Source organism: Vulpes lagopus, chromosome 21 (genome assembly GCF_018345385.1).
Source record: "Vulpes lagopus strain Blue_001 chromosome 21, ASM1834538v1, whole genome shotgun sequence".
Classification (NCBI taxonomy): Eukaryota; Metazoa; Chordata; class Mammalia; order Carnivora; family Canidae; genus Vulpes; species Vulpes lagopus.
The window spans coordinates 34116216-34135264 of record NC_054844.1 but is presented as its reverse complement, the minus strand read 5'-3'; the positions used below and the strand labels follow the sequence as shown (position 1 = coordinate 34135264).

The window sequence follows — 19049 nt, the reverse complement described above, 5'->3', positions numbered from 1 at the left end:
CCTGTCCGGACCAACTCAAGAGGAGTCCTTCTGGGAATCCAAGTTGACCTTGTCTCCCCCGACTAGACTGAGAGATCCGCCCGAAAAAAAGAAAAGAAAGAAAGAAAGAAAAAGGAAAAAACCTGTTTCTTTTTTTTTTTTTTTTTTTTTGGTGGCGCTCAACGTGCCCACTGCTGAACTTGGTGCATCGGACCCAGGCTTGAAATGTAGGACTTCCTAACTGACCTTGGGTCTCTGAAGTTACCCCTAGTTCGGTCTTCCCTCTGCAAAAGGCGCCACAGAGAAGCAAACCTGCGCGCCTCACACTCAACAGTTTCCTTTATTCCAAACTCCGCGGCGTCCCCACAGCCTGCACCGCAAGAGCAGGAGGACTGCACGATTCGAACGCAAAGGGAGACCCCGGGTCCCGCCACGGAAAACGCCGCCCGCTCCCCGCGGGCGCAGCAGCCCGCGCGCGCCCGGCCCCGTGCACCTGGAGGAAAGGTAAACCGCGCTCACCGACTCTGGGCCGCCGGGAGACCCCGCGAGTGCGCTCGTCCGCTCGCCGCCCCGCTCCCGAGCGGGCACTTCCGGCGCGCGCGCTGATGACGTCAGCGGAGGCGCCCGCCCTCGGCCCGCCTCCGCCGCCGGAGTCGAGCGGCCGCCAGGAAGAGGCGTTGCTGTCGCTGCCTTCTAGTCCCCCGCGGCTGACCCCTCCCAGGACCCGTGATGCCGAGGCCCCGGCGGGGGACGAGGAAGAGTCCGGGTTGAGCCCCAGCTGAGGTCGAGGGCTCGCGCTCTAGTCTCCCGGGCCCGCCCCACCTGAAGGTAAACGCCTCCTCAGCTGCGGCCTTCCTCTCAGACCCGGCGGCGAAAACGGTTTGCCCCCCGCCCCCGCCCCCCTTTCTGCTCCGGGCCGCGTCACGCTGCCCGCCCTCGCGGTCCTCACCCGCACGGCTAACGCAGAGTCCCACATGGGAAACTTTTAAGGCGCTGAAGTTCTGTGAAAAATTCCCGTGAAACATCCCAAGCTGTCTCCCGGTTACTCCGCGAATCGGCATGTCTTTCAGTCAAGACCTCGCCGTTCGTGATGGCCCATACCCCCCGCCTCAGATACACACCACACAGGCTTTTTTTATTTTTTTTTTCTTTTAAGATTTTATTCGTGAGAGACACACACAGAGAGAAGCAGAGACACAGGCAGAGGGAGAAGCAGGCTCCACGCAGGGAGCCCGACGCGGGACTCGATCCCGGGTCCCCAGGGTCACGCCCTGGGCTGAGGGCAGGTGCTAAACCGCTGAGCCACTCAGGGATTCCCCCCCACACACACACAAGCTTTTTAAATGGAAATGTGAACCTTGTCGAGTACGCTAGAACCTTCACGGATAACCTGCCTTGTAAAAGACGCTGTAAAAAATAATTATAAACTATACGTTTGTGAACCGAAAAGGCACACACAGGTCAGTATCTTTCAAGGCATGGAAGGAATCCTATTCATATAGTAGAATGTCTCTTGGTTATTTACCAATAATATGCAAAATCGGTGATTTGAAAGAACTTTGCATCACTAAAAAAAAAAAAAGAGGCTAGAACTTTCTCTTAACACTACTGCAAAGAAAAAAAAATATTAAAACAACCCCAAAAGTACCCCAAACCAAAGCATGAGTGAAAGTGAGCGGTTAAGGTTCTTTCTGAGCTAGCAGGCTCTTCCTAATGTGGTAGGCAAGGTATGAAAAGTTTTCAGAAGCACTTTTTTGTTCCCAGCCTGAGGGAAGGTTAAGCAAGGCCTCAGAATTTTTTATTCATGTTTAAAACTAATTCTAAAAAAATAAAATAAATAAAACTAATTGTGCCTTCCTTCATACCATCATCCAGCACTGTAATGGTTAAGGACAACTTGAAAGAAGGACCAGAAAGCTCTTTTTTAAAGTGATATCTGGGGGAAAGAAATTTCCTAATTCACCCGGCTGGAGTAATTGTTTTTAATCCTAAAATGTGAGGACTTTGGTGTATTAAATCTGGCATATTTAAGTTAAGGATTGTCTACATTGGTTTTGCTTGGAATGAAATATATCTCGTTTAAATTGCTTCTGGGTTTGTTTTCCTTTTTAGAAATGAGTGGTGGATTGGCCCCAAGTAAAAGCACAGTGTATGTATCCAACTTGCCCTTTTCCTTGACCAACAATGACTTATACCGGGTAAGTAGCTTTTAGTACAGTTGTCTACTGAATTCTCTATTTGAGGTACAGATGTATCTTAAGCAAACAGTACTCTGGCAAAATTCTTAATTGAGCCATCGATAGCAAAAACCTCCATTGTGAGTAGCCTGGGTGGCTCAGCGGTTTAGCGCCGCCTTCGGCTCAGGGAATGATCCTGGAGACCTGGGATCAAGTCCCACAGTCCGGCTCCCTGCATGGAGCCTGCTTCTCCCTCCGCCTGTGTCTCTCCCTCTCTCTCTCTGTTTCTCATGAATAGATAAATAAAATCTTTAAAAAAAAAAAAAACAACAAACCTCTATTGCAAACATAAGTTTAAAAAGAAAAAGACAGTTTTGTAATATCCAAAAAGAGTTTACAGTGCTTTCATAGAGAATAGCAAATTCTTTATAAACACAGAAGACACAGCTAGCATAATGAAGTTATACGAAGAAAAACTTGTGATGGGCTGATTTTTCCTGCTTGCTTGGTTTTTTATAAACTGGTAGGGTAGGGGTTTTGGAGGAAAGGGCTGATAAAAGCAAACAAATCCCTTTACTAAGTAACCCTCAAATTCTGAAAGAATATTTTAATTTATACATATGGCAGAAACTTAACGTTTAATGTTTTCAATTCAGGATAGGGATAAGGGGGAGGGGGGCAATATAACATCTTTCACCCTTTTACCTTACAGAGAACAAAATTTCCTGCTGCCCCTGTCCTGCAGATGAGTGGTTGAGAGGAACTGGAAGGAATGACATGAATCCTTCCTTCCAAGTGTGCCCCCTTCTCTCTGCTTCTTTGGGTAGATGTCAAATTCAGGATGCTGCATAGGTGACACATAGTATTTGATTAATTACTTAATTGAGATAGCCTGAGTCTCACAGAAGAACCAGAGAAAATGAACTTCAGCTTCTTTCTTTGTATCAAAATAGAGATGTCTGTATTTATTGAACACCTACCATATGCTGAGCACTCTTAGAGGTACTAGGAACACATCAGTGAACAAAAAGATGAAAATCCATCTTGGCATTCATCACATAGCAAGATAAAACAATGTGACATATAAAAAAAGCCAGCTTTTTTGAATATTAACGCTAAGATGCTAGATGCTAAGGAGAAAAAATAAAGGAGGTTATTAAGTGTCAGGTTGGGAATGGAGGTAAAATTTTACATGAGCTGTCTAAAGCCCTTATTGAGAAGGCAACTTTTTTTTTTTTTTTTAATTTTTATTTATTTATGATAGTCACAGAGAGAGAGAGAGAGGCAGAGACACAGGCAGAGAGAGAAGCAGGCTCCATGCACCGGGAGCCCGATGTGGGATTCGATCCCGGGTCTCCAGGATCGCGCCCTGGGCCAAAGGCAGGCGCCAAACCGCTGCGCCACCCAGGGATCCCCGAGAAGGCAACTTTTGAATAAAGACCTAAAGGAAGTAAGAGATACCTCTGTACATGTCTGGGGGAAAAGCATGTCAGACACAGAGTAAATCAAGTGGAGAAAAGAGGAAGGGCAGTCAGAGGGAGGCAGGCCTACACACAGGTGCCTTGTGGGGCCTACAAAGATAGATAGTAAAGAATATGAATGAGAAGCCATTAGAAGGTGTTACACAGAAGACTCTTGGGGTTCAAGATTCAGTGTTGCTAACATTGCTGTCGAGTTATACTACATTCCAGCATTACACTACCTAATCATAAAACTCAATTTTTTATTATGTATATTAATATTTCTGAATGACCTTCCTAAGACATAAACAACTAGCATATAGGTAGTGGCTGGAAACAAAAATAGATGAGATTACTTAGGTTGAAGATTTAGAAGTAAAAGGGAAGATAGGGCCAGCTATAAAGAACCACCAATGTATTAAGGGTAGACAGAAGAAGGGAGACTGATGGGAATGGATTTTATTACAGAAGCTTTTTTGTTTTATAAGTGGTCTAAGGATCTGTCTTCTGAAACAGTGATCACTTGATGGAGTTGGCTAGGAATAATGACATTCCACAATACTGATACTTGAAGCATGTGGTTTCTCTGGGGCCGTGGTGGGGTTGGGTTGATAATTGCCATGGATATACCACAGGAACAGCAGCTGTACAGTGTATATGCCTTCAATCTACCACACATAAGGAGTGGGATTTTTTCCCTCTGTTTACATTCTTTTGTTAGAAATTTAGAAATTGGGGCAGATACCTATGACTCCAATAACAAAGATATGAATATTCTAGTCACTAAAAAAAAAATATATATATATATATATATATATACATATATATATATCTTCTAGGCCTGCTTTAAGGAATAAAGGCTAAAATTTTTCACAAGCTTTAACAAAGAATGTGGTCAGTTTATACAACCTGAAAATTTAATGTTTCTTATGATTTAAAATTAAGTTGTAAATTATGATGTGATCTTTTGTTTCAGATATTTTCCAAATATGGCAAAGTTGTAAAGTAAGTATTCATATCAAGTTTTGAAACCTCATTTAAAAGTTTATCTGAATTTACTTCTCCATTCTTTCAAAGATTTTATTATTTTTCAATAAAACATATATTTGATATAACAAAGAAAAATACTACTGTTAACATTTTTGTCGGTCATTTTTCTGAATATATAAACATGTATAGACAATTTTTTTTAAAGACTCAATTCTATACATGCAATTTTGTCTTTTTTTTTTTTTTTTGCAATTTTGTCTTTTTTTAACTGACATTATACCATAAACACCATGTACTTGAAAGATACATCCTCATATCTAATTTCATGATATGCCTTTATATACCATAATTTATTTAAATAAATTCTTACCATATTACTAAGAACTAAAACCGACTCTGCTATCCAATATAAAACATAAATTAAAGGTTCTGATTAGATACATACTTTGGTTATTAGAAGGTGTGTTATCAAGTATATCATAAGTGGATTTCATTTGTCAAGTAAAGAGAATGTAAAAAAACAAATGTTATGATGCATATAACATGCAAAGTGCTTATGCAAAGTGCTGATAAATAGAAAACATTCTCCTTTCATAGAAGATTTAGAGATCTTTGGAAAGACTGGAAACATACAGAAATGGTAGGGTTGATATCATTTGGGGCTGAGAGTTAACGAAAGGATAAAAGGAACTTCTTATATTTAATTTGCTATTTTAAATCAATCATGGACCTATATTATGGGGCAAAGAAGTAAAAGCAAGGTATTATTGCCTTTCTAACTATCTTATAACCAATATATATTCTGGCATAAGTTTTAAATTGTATTTATAATCCTAAGAATTTAGAGCATATTTATCTTGGCCAGTCAGGATTTTTTCTAGCTTTGGATAAATGGTAAGAAAATCACCAAAAATGCTTCTAGGTAAATTTTTGGGTCTTCAGAATTTTGAACAGTCATTATTACCCATCAAAGCACTAATAATGATATGTAACAATAGGCACATAAATATGCTAGGTGTCATTCTAATCTTACATGTATTACTTCATTAACTTCTCACAACTACCTTTTAAGGTAAAATACTATTATTATCCTAATATTATAAATAACAAAACTAAACCACACATTAAACTTAAATATATTGCAGTTAGTGGTGACAAGATTTGAAATCCAACAGTTTGATTTCAGAGCCTGCTCCCTTAATCATACCATTACCCTTTCTTGGTTTTTCTCATCTGTCAGAATCTCTGAATTAATTTCCATACAAACATATAAGTATAAATCACAAGAATGCTATAAAGTGAAAGACAAGATTGTGTCAGGTTTGATCCGGTTGATAGTGAAATGAAATAGGCCAAGGCAAAGGTGGGTTGAGGCAAGCTTTTTAATGGAAGTGCTCTCGGAGCCAGGTTCCAGGGCCCCCAAGGGAGTAAGACTGGGGAGGTTGTGGGTGAGGATAATACAGGAAGGTTTTTATAGGGAAGGATAGGGTGGCGCCGGTATAGGGTGATAGCTGCTTGTGTCTGTATATGGTATGGGGCTAGGTAAGGTTCGGTTTCTGTTTCCTGCATAGGTCCTGTTTTCCCATGATGATGTGTCCTTGGGTGGCCTCTGCTAGTGGCAGGAAAGTCCTGAGGCGAGGGTGACAAGATGGAGGGTCTGCCGCCATTTTGTTGGTGCCTCCCAATCTTTTTTGATCCCCTGGGCCAACAATAAGCACCTTTAAACAGGGAAGACGGGATCCCTGGGTGGCGCAGCGGTTTGGCGCCTGCCTTTGGCCCAGGGCGCGATCCTGGAGACCCGGGATCGAATCCCGCATCAGGCTCCCAGTGCATGGAGCCTGCTTCTCCCTCTGCCTGTGTCTCTGCCTCTCTCTCTCTCTCTCTCTCTCTGTGACTATCATAAATAAATAAATAAAAATTAAAAAAAAATAAAAATAAAAAATAAACAGGGAAGACATGATCTAGTCTGGATAGTCAGAATAGGCTTACCTAAATCAGTATCCTCTGAATTGAAACCTAAAGGCTAAGTAAGAGTTAAGTAGGTAAAAAGAATGGGAAGGGGATCCCTGGGTGGCGCAGCGGTTTGGCGCCTGCCTTTGGCCCAGGGCGCGATCCTGGAGACCCGGGATCGAATCCCACGTCGGGCTCCCAGTGCATGGAGCCTGCTTCTCCCTCTGCCTATGTCTCTGCCTCTCTCTCTCTCTCTCTCTCTGTGACTATCATAAATAAATAAATAAAATTTAAAAAAAAAAAAAAAAAAAAAAGAATGGGAAGAACATTTTAGGTAGAGGGGATAGCTTGTGCAAAGGCCCTGGGGCAAGAGAAGATAAGGTGAAATCAAGAAACAGAAGGCCAGTATAACTAGAGATGAATAAACAAGAGAAAGCAAGCACAAAATGGGTCTAGAAACAGAAGCAGTTTCCTAATCTTGCTGCTTGGCCATGTTACAAGATATTTGATTTTCATCCTAAGAATACCGGGAATTCACTGCTATAGAATTTTAAATGAGGGAAGAACATGACTTGAATTTTTAGAAGCTTATTCTGGTTTCAGTGTAGAGATTAGATTAGAGGCAAACAAGGGTGGATGCTGGCAGACCAGTCAAAAAGCTATCATCATAGCCTGGGGCGAAATGTACACTAAGATGGTATAGGTAGAGAAGTAGACCCAGGACAGATTTGAGAGATGGTCAGATGATCAGTAGGCTTTAAAATGGATAATACTTAATGATGTACTTTGTATGTAAGGGTTGTGTGAATGAGAAAGGGGTGTTCTGTATGACACTCAGGTTTCCCAGAATAGTGTCTGTTTCAGATTATGTCTTTAAATGAGTACATCCCCTACCAGAGACTTGGGAGTCATCCTAGATTTGTACTTACAAATCTCTGGTGTAATTATGTTTTCGGTTACCATAGAAGATGTTTCTATCAAAGTCGTGTATTGTCATTGGTTTATAGGTCTCTTTATCTCTAGACTCTAAGCTTTTTTCTGCAGGTAAAAAAAAAAAAAAAGGTAAAAACTTTAATTATCAGTGCTCAGTGCCTGGGCTTGAGGCTAATGGAGTGACTGATTACATAAACAAACAAATAGATTCACTTTTTTGAGAAGCCAGTTTCCCATCTGTATCTGTCTCTTTGTTTTAACATACTGAGCTAGGCATAATAGAGATTACAGAGGCAACCTTAAAGGAATTTATATTAAAATGGTCAGATGAGGTATTATTTATACATAAACAGATTTCAGTAGAGACTAGCAGAAAAGAAGAGAAGTTATTTCCTGTTGAAGATGTTAGAGAACTGACATGTTCTGAGCTCTGAAGAATGGGTAAAGTTTTGATGGGCAAAGATTAAGAATTGAAAGAAGATTGAGGCCATGTTGAATGGAGGCACCAATTTGGAGAAGTACAGACCATGCTTCATGAACATTGAGTAGTTGTTGCTAGACCTCAGAGTTTGAGAGTGAGAAGTACTGAAAGATGAGGGAAGAGGGACCCAAGTCATAAAGGATATTGGTTCAAGACCAAAGAATAGGCAAATTGAAGAACCAAAGATTTTTGAGAAGAGTGACATGATTTTATTTACTCCATAAATAGAGACTCTCTCAGTAGCATGAGAGCATTAACATCAGGGGAACAAGTAAGAATACACTGTTGGAACAACAGTGCCATTGTGGACAAGAAAAGCTGTGGTAATGAAAAAAAGATAAGAGACATCATTAATTGAGAATGAGGTTAGAAAGCTAACACTTCTGAAATAGTACTTTAGAAATAAAATGATTGATGACTTTGACTGACCTTCACAAATATCACTGAAATTCAAAAAGTTAAAGTAATGATTCACATTTCTTTGAAAATTGGTTGAAAACTTTCCTTCATATTCTCAACTGTGGTGACTCTAAACAAGTTTGTCAAGTGCTTCCTTCCTGGAACTAAGCCCAATGAATAAACAGGTTCAGTCTTCTAAGAAACTAAACTATGTTGCCCATTTTCCCATAAATTATTTCAACTTATGTTTCCTTTTTGAATGAGAAAAGTTATCCCTTTTCTTAATATAGTAGCATCTTTTTACCAGTTTAATTACAGTGATTATTTAAGTACCTATATCTAACTCCAATTAAGATAAATTTTAATGTGAAATATGTTAAAATATGTTTACTTGTGTCCTCTTGTCTGTTTTCCTGTTAATTCAGGTTTTAGAAAATTATGCTTTGTCTTGAATGTTGTCTTTTTTTTTTTTTACTATTTGAAAATAACTGCAAATTTAGAAAAAGTTGCAGAAATAGTAAAGAACATCAAAATATCCTTTACCCATATTCACCTGTTGGTAACATTTACCCCATTTACTTTATCATGTGTCCTCTCCTCATGCGTGTTTGTGTGTGTGTATACACGTGTATATGTATGTATTTGTATACACACACAGTTTGTTTTTGTGAATTATTTGAGGGTAAGCTACAAACATCATTGCCCTTCAATAGGCAATACTTTAGTATGTATTTCCTAAAAATAGGGTTGTGTATTACATAATCACAGTGTGGTTATCAAATTCATAAATTTATATTGATAAAATACTTTTATTGAATCAATCATTCATGTTCCAGTTTTGTCAGCTGACCTAATAATGTCCCATATAGAATTTTTCCCCTCTAGTACAGTCTAGAGTTAGGTATTGATTTTAAATATCCTATCTTTTTAGCCCCCTTTAATCTGGAACCCTTATAAAGAATGTAGCTCTCCTTCCCCCTCCCCTCCTTCCCCCTCCCCCCCCCCATTTTGTGTTTTCTTAATATTGCCTCTTGATTACATTGGGGTTTTATGTACTCTTGGCTGGTGACTGTATTTGGTGATGTTGTATTCTGAGGGTTTCATGTCTGGATTCATACAGTGTCCACGTTTCCCTCATTACCAGTCAACGTGTTGACCAATTTCTCTACTATATACTTTTTCCCCTTTGAAAGTAATAAATGGTGAGAAACACTTTTAAGACAATGTAAATATCTTATTCCACATAAGAATTTCATTTTATACAAAAAAAATTTTCCTTTTATTTAAAAGATTTACTTATTTATTTTTAGAGTGAGAGCAGAGGGAGAAGGGAGCAGGGAAGAGGAAGAGAGAGAATCTTAAGCAGGCTCCACACCCAGTGCAGAGCCCAGTGCAGGGTCATCTGACAGCCCTGAGATCATGACCTGAGCCAAAATCAAGAGTCAGACACTTAACCAACTAAGTCACCCAGGCGCCCAAAGATTTCATTTTATTTTATTTTTTATTTTTATTTTTTTTAGATTTCATTTTAGATGTAGTATTTGTTCGTCAACAAATCATCATCTTGCCTGATCCAATTTTACTATGATTGTTTGCAAATGGTGATTTTCCAACTCTAGCACTTTCCTTGACATTCTTTTGTAAGCAAAAACCACCCCTTTACCCCCATTTATTTATTAATGATACGGACTTACAATTCCTACTTCTTTCTGTGGTTTATAATACATTATTGTATTTAATTATTTTGGTTCTCAAATTGTCCTAGATTTGGCTAATGAGAACTTCTTTAAGCTGGCTTCTGTACTCCTGTGCCATACACCATCATTTTTTTTAAAGATGTTCCAAGTTAATCACGTACCTACCCTATCCCAGCCTTGGAATCAACCATTTCTCTGACGAGCCCTGTCAAACATTGATTTTTAAACTACATTTAATGACGTATGATGAGCAAGCGTCACAAGGACAAGGGATGTATAAGGGGTGAAGAGAAAGAATAGGCTCTGTGCTATTATCATCATCCCTATCACTTAGGTACCTTGGATGATATGAGTAAGAAACACAGAACTAGAGATTCTTATAGGTGATAAGGATTAAGGAGTGCACTTGCTGTGATGAACACCAGGTATTGTATGAAACTGCCGAATCACTATATTGTACACCTGAAACTAATACTACACTGTATGTTAACTAACTGGAATTTAAGTTAAAACTTTACAAAGAGAATATTAAGAATATATTTAGATTCTAACGTCTAGGAAAGGGATCCCTGGGTGGCGCAGCGGTTTGGCGCCTGCCTTTGGCCCAGGGCGCGATCCTGGAGACCCGGGATCGAATCCCACGTCGGGCTCCCGGTGCATGGAGCCTGCTTCTCCCTCTGCCTGTGTCTCTGCCTCTCTCTCTCTGTGTGACTATCATAAATAAAAAAAAAAAGAATTAAAAAAAAAAAAACAAGGAAACAAGAGCAGATAGACATGGCAATGGGGTGGTCCCACATGGGGGTTTCTGTCTTGGAAGGTAGGATTTGTTTGTTTAAAAAAAAAAAATAAAGTCTAGGAAAAAAAGTAAATCATTTTACTTTTTGTGTAGAAAAGAATACCTCAGTTTTGTTTTTTTCTGCAGAGTGAGGACATTAGTGGAAAAGAGGACTTACATTTACTCTTCAAGATTTTGTTGTCTTTGTAATCTCTTTACTTCATCCTTCAACCTCTGATTAATGTTTGATTTTTCACGTACTCCTATCATAGCTGTGCTCACTTTTGTTAAATTAGTATCACATTTTCTCATTTCCATTCTTCTTGATATCCCATGACTTTGAAGAAATAGTTGATTTGTCAACTGTATTGATTTCTCTTATTCTATAAATGTTTTGCTAACCTTTTTGGGAACACTTGAATTTTCCAAGTATTTATTAACATCTGTTTTATTTATTCCTGCCTCATTTTTAACTGGCTATTTGTTTATGCTTTAAGGGTTACTATAATGAAAGATAAAGATACCAGGAAGAGTAAAGGGGTTGCATTTATTTTATTTTTGGATAAAGACTCTGCGCTAAACTGTACCAGGGCAATAAACAACAAACAGGTAAGCTATTCATTCCCAACGAGATTTTTAATTCAAAAGCCTTTGTGCTTATCCAGGCCAAAAATGTGGGGATGCAGTGGATTATCAAGTCATGGATATCAGTAGACTTTGAGGGTATTTAACTTAAAAGAGATCAAAACTATATTGGTTCCCAAAACACTGACAGAACCTCAGGAATAAGAATCTATTCTACAGGGTGTGATTTGTCCTACCTGACGAGGCAATTGCTAAAGTAATCTAAAATAAAATGAAATTGAAAGTTTAAGGAAATGGAATCTAGTTAACTGTAGTTTTGTTTCAATGAAATACATCCTTCTGCATTTATACATTTTTCTCTGGTTTAGTTATTTGGTAGAGTGATAAAAGCAAGCATTGCTATTGACAATGGAAGAGCGGCTGAGTTTATCCGAAGACGAAACTACTTTGATAAATCTAAGTGTTATGAATGTGGGGTAAGTATACCTAAAACTTAATGTAATTTTCCATCGTTTATTTGGAAACTAAATAATTTTTCACATCAGCGTTTTATTTGTGCTCTCTAAAACTTCTGGCTGGCTAAAACCAGATTATAAAAGTTGTTTTACTTTGGGACTCTCAACTCCTCTAAGTAAACGCCATTGAAATGTAGTATGTAAAGATAACCTGAGTTAGCTAATATAGAGTGTTGTCTCCAGTTTCTAAATCTTTGAAAACGATTAACCTAAAAAGGACTAGACTAATTAATTATTATCTTGGAAGATTTAGTGACCCATAAATTTTCGGGTTAATGGGGTATTGCTCATGCCTGTAACAGTCTGCCTATGTTTAAGCATCACAGTTCAACATAAACATTATATGATCGACTTATCCTGGTTAGGATAATGTGTTTTAAAAGCTATCTTTTTTTCTGTTAATACTGCTAATGTTTGTAACTGAACTATCCCCAAATTTTCTTAACCTGGTTCTTACACTTTATCATTACCAGTTTAAACTTTTGGTGATTAGGAAAAATATATAGCCACTGACCAGTTTTGCCCAAGGCCCTTAATCATTATGGTATCAAAAGAACCATCAGTCTGAGACTCGCTTTTGTCAGTTTCCAACATGCCTCTATAAAGTACTTAGAAAACAGGGTCAAAAGGTATTAAGAGGAGCTGGGGAGAGGATTCTAAGAGACATTTTACTGGCTACAAAATCAAATAGAAGATACAAAGAAATGGGGTCATTTCCTTCACTGCCACCCTCTACCTCTTACTCCCTGAAACGATCTATAAACAGACGGGTAGATGGATGGTGCATTCTGTCAATTCCTGTGATTCTAACACTCCTTAAGATAACGGTTTAGAAACTGTGTTCCAGGGCAGCCCCGGTGGCTCAGCGGTTTAGCGCCGCCTGCAGCCCAGGGCGAGATCCTGGAGACCCGGAATCGAGTCCCGCGTTGGGCTCCCTGCATGGAGCCTGCTTCTCCCTCTGCCTGTGTCTCTGCCTCTCTCTCTCTCTGCATCTCTATGAATAAATAAAATCTTAAAAATAAAAAAAATTAAAAATAAAGGGTTTAGAGCCTTATTTAAAAAAAAAAAAGAAAAGAAAAACTGTGTTCCAGAGTTCTAAGTTTTGTTTAAAAAAAAAAAAAAAAAAAAAAAGGAGGGGATCCCTGGGTGGCTCAGCGGTTTAGCGCCACCTTTGGCCCAGGGCGTGATCCTGGAGACCCGCAATCAAGTCCCGCTTCGGGCTCCCTGCATGGAGCCTGCTTCTCCCTCTGCCTGTGTCTCTGCCTCTCTCTCTCTCTCTCTCTCTCTCTCTCTCTCTCTCTCTCTCTGTGTCTCTCATGAATAAATAAAATCTTTAAAAAAAAAAAGGGAATGGAGGAGTAATTATGGTCAGATAGATTAGTATGTATTCTCATATTCACAGTAAATAACATTATCTAAGAAATCTTGGATGTATCTATTAATCTGCAGTTTTAGTTTATGGATCCATAAATTTGTTATACTTTATACATTTTTATATGTTTAAATTCCTACCATCCCCAAAATATGTTTGCATTTATTTAGCCTGGTTTTCCCTTAAGTTACTTCATTGTAAAACTATTTTTATATATGAAATATGTTGACATTATTCCAAAAGCAGTTTGGAAAATGCTGTGTAAGTGCATTCGCTTAGCAGTTCATTAACATTAACATCTCTTAGGTTCAACCATGTCCCCAGTATCGCGGTCTGATACTTTCTAAAATATACTTGAAAAACGTGATTATTTTTCTCTTCTATTGTCTAATCCTAGTTCAGTCTCTCCCCACACCCTTACTCTTACATATTATTCTTCAGTGTATTTAATGAGCTAATGTTCAGATTATAGTTCATTGTCTCATGTTTTACAACTGAACCGTGTTATGGCTCATTATAATTTATGACTAGTCCAGCCATAAGTATAATTCTAATTAGTCTAGTAGCCAAATTAAAAAAAAGAAACAGGCAAAAATTAATAATATCTTTTGTTATCATAACCCAGTATATATCCAAAGTATTATAATTAGAACATGTAATTAATATTTTCAAAAATTAAGGTATTTTACATTCTTTTTTTCTTCTTGTCCTAAAATCCAGGATGTATTTCACCCTTACAGTGCATATCAATTCAGACAATTTCTCAGTAGTCACAAGAGAATTACAGTTAGTGGCTACCATAAATGGACAGTGCAGGTATAATCTAGATATGAAAGGAAGAAAATGAAATTAATAAGAAAAGTGAGGAAGACTTTAAATTTTACTTTTTTAAAAAAGATCTATTTATTTGAGAGAGAAAAGGGGGGTAGAAAGGAAGGGAGAGTGTATCTTAAGCAGACTCCGTGCTGAGCATGGAGCCCAACAAGAGGCTTGATCTTACGACCCTGAGATATAACCTGAGCCAAAACCAAGAGTTAGATGCTTAACCAACTGTGCCACCCAAGCACCTTCCTTTTTTTTTATTTAAAAAAAAAAAAAAAGATTTATTTATTTGAGAGGGAGAGAGTCCGTTTGTTTTTAAAATGATGTTAAGCAACATCATAGGGCAGCCTGGGTGGCTCAGCGGGTTAGCGCCATCTCTGGCCCAGGGAGTGATCCTGGAGACCCTAAATCAAGTCCTGTGTTGGGCTCCCTGCATGGAGCCTGCTTTTCCCTCTGCCTGTGTCTCTCATAAATAAACAAATAAAATCTTTAAAAATAAATAAATAATAACATGTTAAAAGTTAACAGGAAAGTTTTGTCCCTATCTTGTCAAATAATAACTTAAAATGTTTACATTTAACATGGGTGGTCCATTTAAATTTAGAATTGTTTTATACCGGAATCTTGAGATTTAAAATGTTTGAAGGCACTGGGTGTTGCACTATATGTTGGCAAATCGAACTTCAATAAAAAATATTTATATAAAAAAATACATAAAATGTTTGAAGGAAGAATACTTTTGTTCTTAGTGAAACTACAGAAATATTCCCTATTGTTAAGGTAGCTTATTGGGGGTTATAATATCATAATCTCTTTCTTTTAAATATCAAAGTAATAGGTTTTGTTATTTTTTTCTTCATGTATATTCCCACTGTGACAGTATTCTTTTTTTAAGTTCTAAAACCTTCAGCCTTAGGGACCAGGCAAGTCTCTGTTAATAACACAACAAACACAGCTTTTTTTCTTTCCTTTTTTAACATGAAACAAAAGGAAAGTGGACACTTAAGTTATGCCTGTCCTAAAAATATGCTTGGAGAACGAGAACCTCCAAAGAAAAAAGAGAAAAAGAAAAAAAAGAAAATTCCTGAGCCAGAAGAAGAAATGTATGTATATCTACTCTTAGTAAATAGATTATTGTATTGTTTGTGCCTTTTCCCTATTGCTCAAGTACATTCTGATTTTTTTTTTTAATAATTTAGTGAAGAAGTAGAAGAAAGTGAAGATGAAGGGGAAGATCCTGCTCTTGACAGTCTTAGTCAGGCAATAGCTTTCCAGGTATTAAACAGTTCTTTTAATAATGCCATAGTTGCTTTGGGTTAGTCGTCGTCTATTTCTTGCTTATTACTTTATTGATCATCTCATGTTAATCTTGGTCTCTCCTCTTTACCATTTTAGGAGACAGGCTGTTTCTCTAAGGTCTTTAGAGCAGTGTAATAGAAAAATCCCATTGGCTCTTTCTAATTTTAAGAGCCCTACAACATTTTTAATATGTTAAATTGATTTCATTATGGAATTGAACAGAAATATTTGATTAAAGTGAATTTAGCCAAACAGAGATCTTATTAAATCAAAAGATATGTTCTAACTGAAACTTCACTTTAAAACAAAGCCAAAATCCTATATTTGGCCATTAAAGATCCTAATACAAGTATATGAAAGATTTTTGAAAAAGGCCATGTAATCTCCTAATTTTCTATAAAGTTATTTTAATGTTTGTAGTCGATAAAGTACAAACACATACATTAACTTCCTTTTCCTTTTATTTAACTAACGTATTTTATATAACATTCCCACTTCCAACATAAATGGCAAGTCGGCATCATTTCTTGTACCTGTTAATTAGTAGATGTTGCCTAGAGTAATGTTGAGTAACAGTGAAACTGGGACACAAGTTGGGGGGGGGGTGAGGGATTAAGAGGAGTGTCCTGATGAAGTAGAAAATTGTCTGTATGGGCTGGAGGGGAATGTATTGGTATTTATGGTGTGTTTTTGCCATGTTTTGAATCAACGCACTGTAAATAATATTAAACAGATTCCTGGTTTTGTTTGTTTTCTGAATCACATTACAGCAAGCCAAAATTGAAGAAGAACAAAAAAAATGGAAACCCAGTTCAGGGGGTCCCTCAACATCAGATGATTCAAGACGCCCAAGGATAAAGAAAAGCACATATTTCAGTGATGAGGAAGAACTGAGTGATTAAAATTATATTTAATATGTAAATATCATTAAACATTTTTTTTTAAATCTTAGAGTTCGAAGTTCAGTTGGGACTAAAGACTAATTTTAGAATTTGAGCATAAAGAACACTTACTTAGTACCAAATAATTTTTTTACTATAAAGTAGGTTCATAAGAAATTGAAAATAATTTAAAAGTATCATGTTTCTATCTTGCCTGAGCAGAGTAATAAAGATCAAGATTTGCTAGTAACCGTTAATCTTAAAACCAGTTCACTTGAATTAAAAAGAAATCTTAATACTATCATAGTATTGCTGTTGTCATCCCAAGATAAAAGATATTAAAAAGGTATGTTTGAGAAGCTCATTATAAAAGTTTATTCGTGTCTGATTGGTTTACATGAAGACATTTGAAATAAATTTCATCTTTAGGACAAAAACTTCATGAAGACTGGAAAATGCTAACTGATTTATTGTTGTTAAATGTTAATAAAATTTTCAAGAGAATTTTGTTTTTAAATGTGGGTGTTTTGCCATCTTATTTCTTTTAGCTTTATCCCAACCTGGATACATCATAATTACCCATAAAATACAAAGTAAAGTAGCTTTCAAAGGCTTATACCCAAACATCGATCATTCGTCTGGTGCAACTTTGGCACCAAGTTCCAGTCACCAGAAGTTAATAACTTTTTTAGCTGTTTCTTTTCATTTGTACATATATATTGCTATAGGAAAAACATATATTTCTGCCACTTAATTCATAAAGGGGAAAGGGGAGATTTTTCACTCTCCTACCCCTACCCTCCTCCATCTTCTCAATATGGCTATGTTAAAATTTTTGGTTAAAAAAAATAATAATAAAAATAAAAAAAATAAAATTTTTGGTTAAATCCATATTTATTGTTTTTCTTTTATGACCATGTAAATACTGCCTACCTCTGAGTCAATGAATGTGCTGAGATTACATTTTTGTAGAGTTAAGAATTGCCTCATTTTTTTCCTTTATTATATTTCTACTTATGATTTTCTATATCTTCTGCAGATGGTTATATGGCAATGGGATTATAGAGCCTTTAATTTTCTACTTTGTATATTTCTATATTGTTTGAATGTTTTTTAATTACTAAAAGCAATAAAAATATTTCCCCTTTGAAAACTACAAAGGCAGTGAGTTCAGTGAGGAAACCAGATTAAACAATTGAATGCTGGACTCTACTTTTTGTTCTACTCATTAATTCATCAGATTTTAAAAGAAAGAAAAAATGGGTAAGTTCACAACAAAATATAGGTTAAGTTTATATGACTACCTTAAAACAACAGAAAGTGGGCTAGTGACATAAACAATATGTAGAAAATAAAAACTAAATGAAAATATTCTTTAATATTACTAAAGAATCTGTCACAACTAGCAAAACATTTTTTACCTATTTATAAAAAAAATAGTGGTCATGAAGAGGACAATACCTGTAGTAGTGTAAACTGGCTAATTGCTAAAGGGTAGCTTAACAATAAGTATTAAATATGTTCCATTGTTTGAACCAGATTTTATACTCTATTTTATCTTAGGGTTCTAGTCAAATACACGTATTTCTGTGCAAAGCTATATGTTGTTTAAAATTCAAAACATGTCAACAAAAAATGAAACCTGTAGATGTTAGACTGATTATTAGGAAACATTAAAATGTTTCAGAGAATTACTAATGGTATGGAAAAACATTCTGGATATAATGTCACTTGCAAAATACCTGTTATGTATAGATACATATATACATACAGATGGGAAAAGTCTACTACTAAAGTAGTAATGTATAGTAGTTAAAACTAGTCTCCTTTGACATACCTAGGTTCCTGTGGCCATGACGGCTGATAGCCTTGGGCCATTTACTTAACCTGAGTTATTCAAAAAATAAAAAAGTACAAAAAACATAAAAAGACAAGCATGTGCTTTTACTTACATGATGAATACCTAGAATAGACAAATTCATATAGACAGCAAACTAGAGGTTACCAGGGACCGGGATAGAAAGGGGGAAGGGAGTTTAGTGTTGAGTACAGAGTTTTTGTTAGACCTGATGAAAAAGTTTTGGGTATAGGTAATGGTGATGGTTTCACATATCGCGAATGTATTTAATGCCCTGAATTGAATGCTTAAAAATTATTACAATGGTAAATTTTATGTATATTTTACCACACAAATGTATAAACATAATTGGTTGAAAATTTTGTGTAAAGAGCAGTGAAAGACACTCTGGGTCATCCCTTAATCATCATGAGCCATGACATTGCAATCTCCTTTTCCTGCTTAAGTCCAAAACACTATCAGAGAGGCTCATTCACTTCAGGGAATTGAGGGGTCCTTCCGAGGCAAAAAAAGACATACAGACACTGGATATTTGCAGCCCTAAAGAAAAAGTTCAATATTAAAGTCCCCGTAGGTTAATATGCCCAAGGCAGTGATGGTGATATATTCTTCTGATCAACTATTTAGTGCTTCACGTCCACATATGAACGGACATATCAGCATCAATAAGCTTGAGGAAAGTCTCCAACACAGTAAGACCCAAATGACAAGACCAAAAAAAGAAAGAGCTTAGAGGAGCTGAAGCATTCTGGTCTTAAAACTGTATCTGGCCCTGTGGGTTTTGGGGAAATGGGCTGTGGACCTGTAATAAACTTGGTGTTGTTTTTTTTTTTTTAAGATTTTGTTTATTCATGAGCAACACAGAGGCACAGACAC

General features: G+C 37.0%; 2 protein-coding genes across 15 annotated transcripts in view; one reads left to right on the top strand and one right to left on the bottom strand.

Annotated features, from left to right (window-relative positions):
- Window positions 1-771, bottom strand: part of PPHLN1 (periphilin 1) — a 140149-nt gene extending 139378 nt beyond the window's left edge. For 7 of the 13 annotated variants that reach the window (XM_041735744.1, XM_041735752.1, XM_041735751.1 and 4 more), the window contains exon 1: window positions 499-571. The gene's annotated coding sequence lies outside the window, so the exon portion shown is untranslated. Of the gene's footprint in view, window positions 1-498 lie in introns of all 13 variants that reach the window. The other 6 variants (XM_041735750.1, XM_041735756.1, XM_041735758.1 and 3 more) reach the window with 5 other exon arrangements.
- ZCRB1 (zinc finger CCHC-type and RNA binding motif containing 1) lies at window positions 625-16761 on the top strand. 2 transcript variants are annotated; one of them, XM_041735759.1, is made up of 8 exons: window positions 625-807; window positions 2092-2177; window positions 4593-4621; window positions 11339-11450; window positions 11795-11902; window positions 15126-15238; window positions 15335-15410; window positions 16205-16761. In XM_041735759.1, exons 2-8 carry the CDS (start codon window positions 2094-2096, stop codon window positions 16334-16336), a joined length of 654 nt encoding a protein of 217 aa, XP_041591693.1. In that variant the 5' UTR covers window positions 625-807; window positions 2092-2093; the 3' UTR covers window positions 16337-16761. The 2 variants fall into 2 exon arrangements, with proteins under 2 accessions (XP_041591693.1, XP_041591694.1); XM_041735760.1 differs by lacking the exon at window positions 4593-4621.
- The last annotated feature ends 2288 nt before the right edge of the window (window positions 16762-19049 follow it).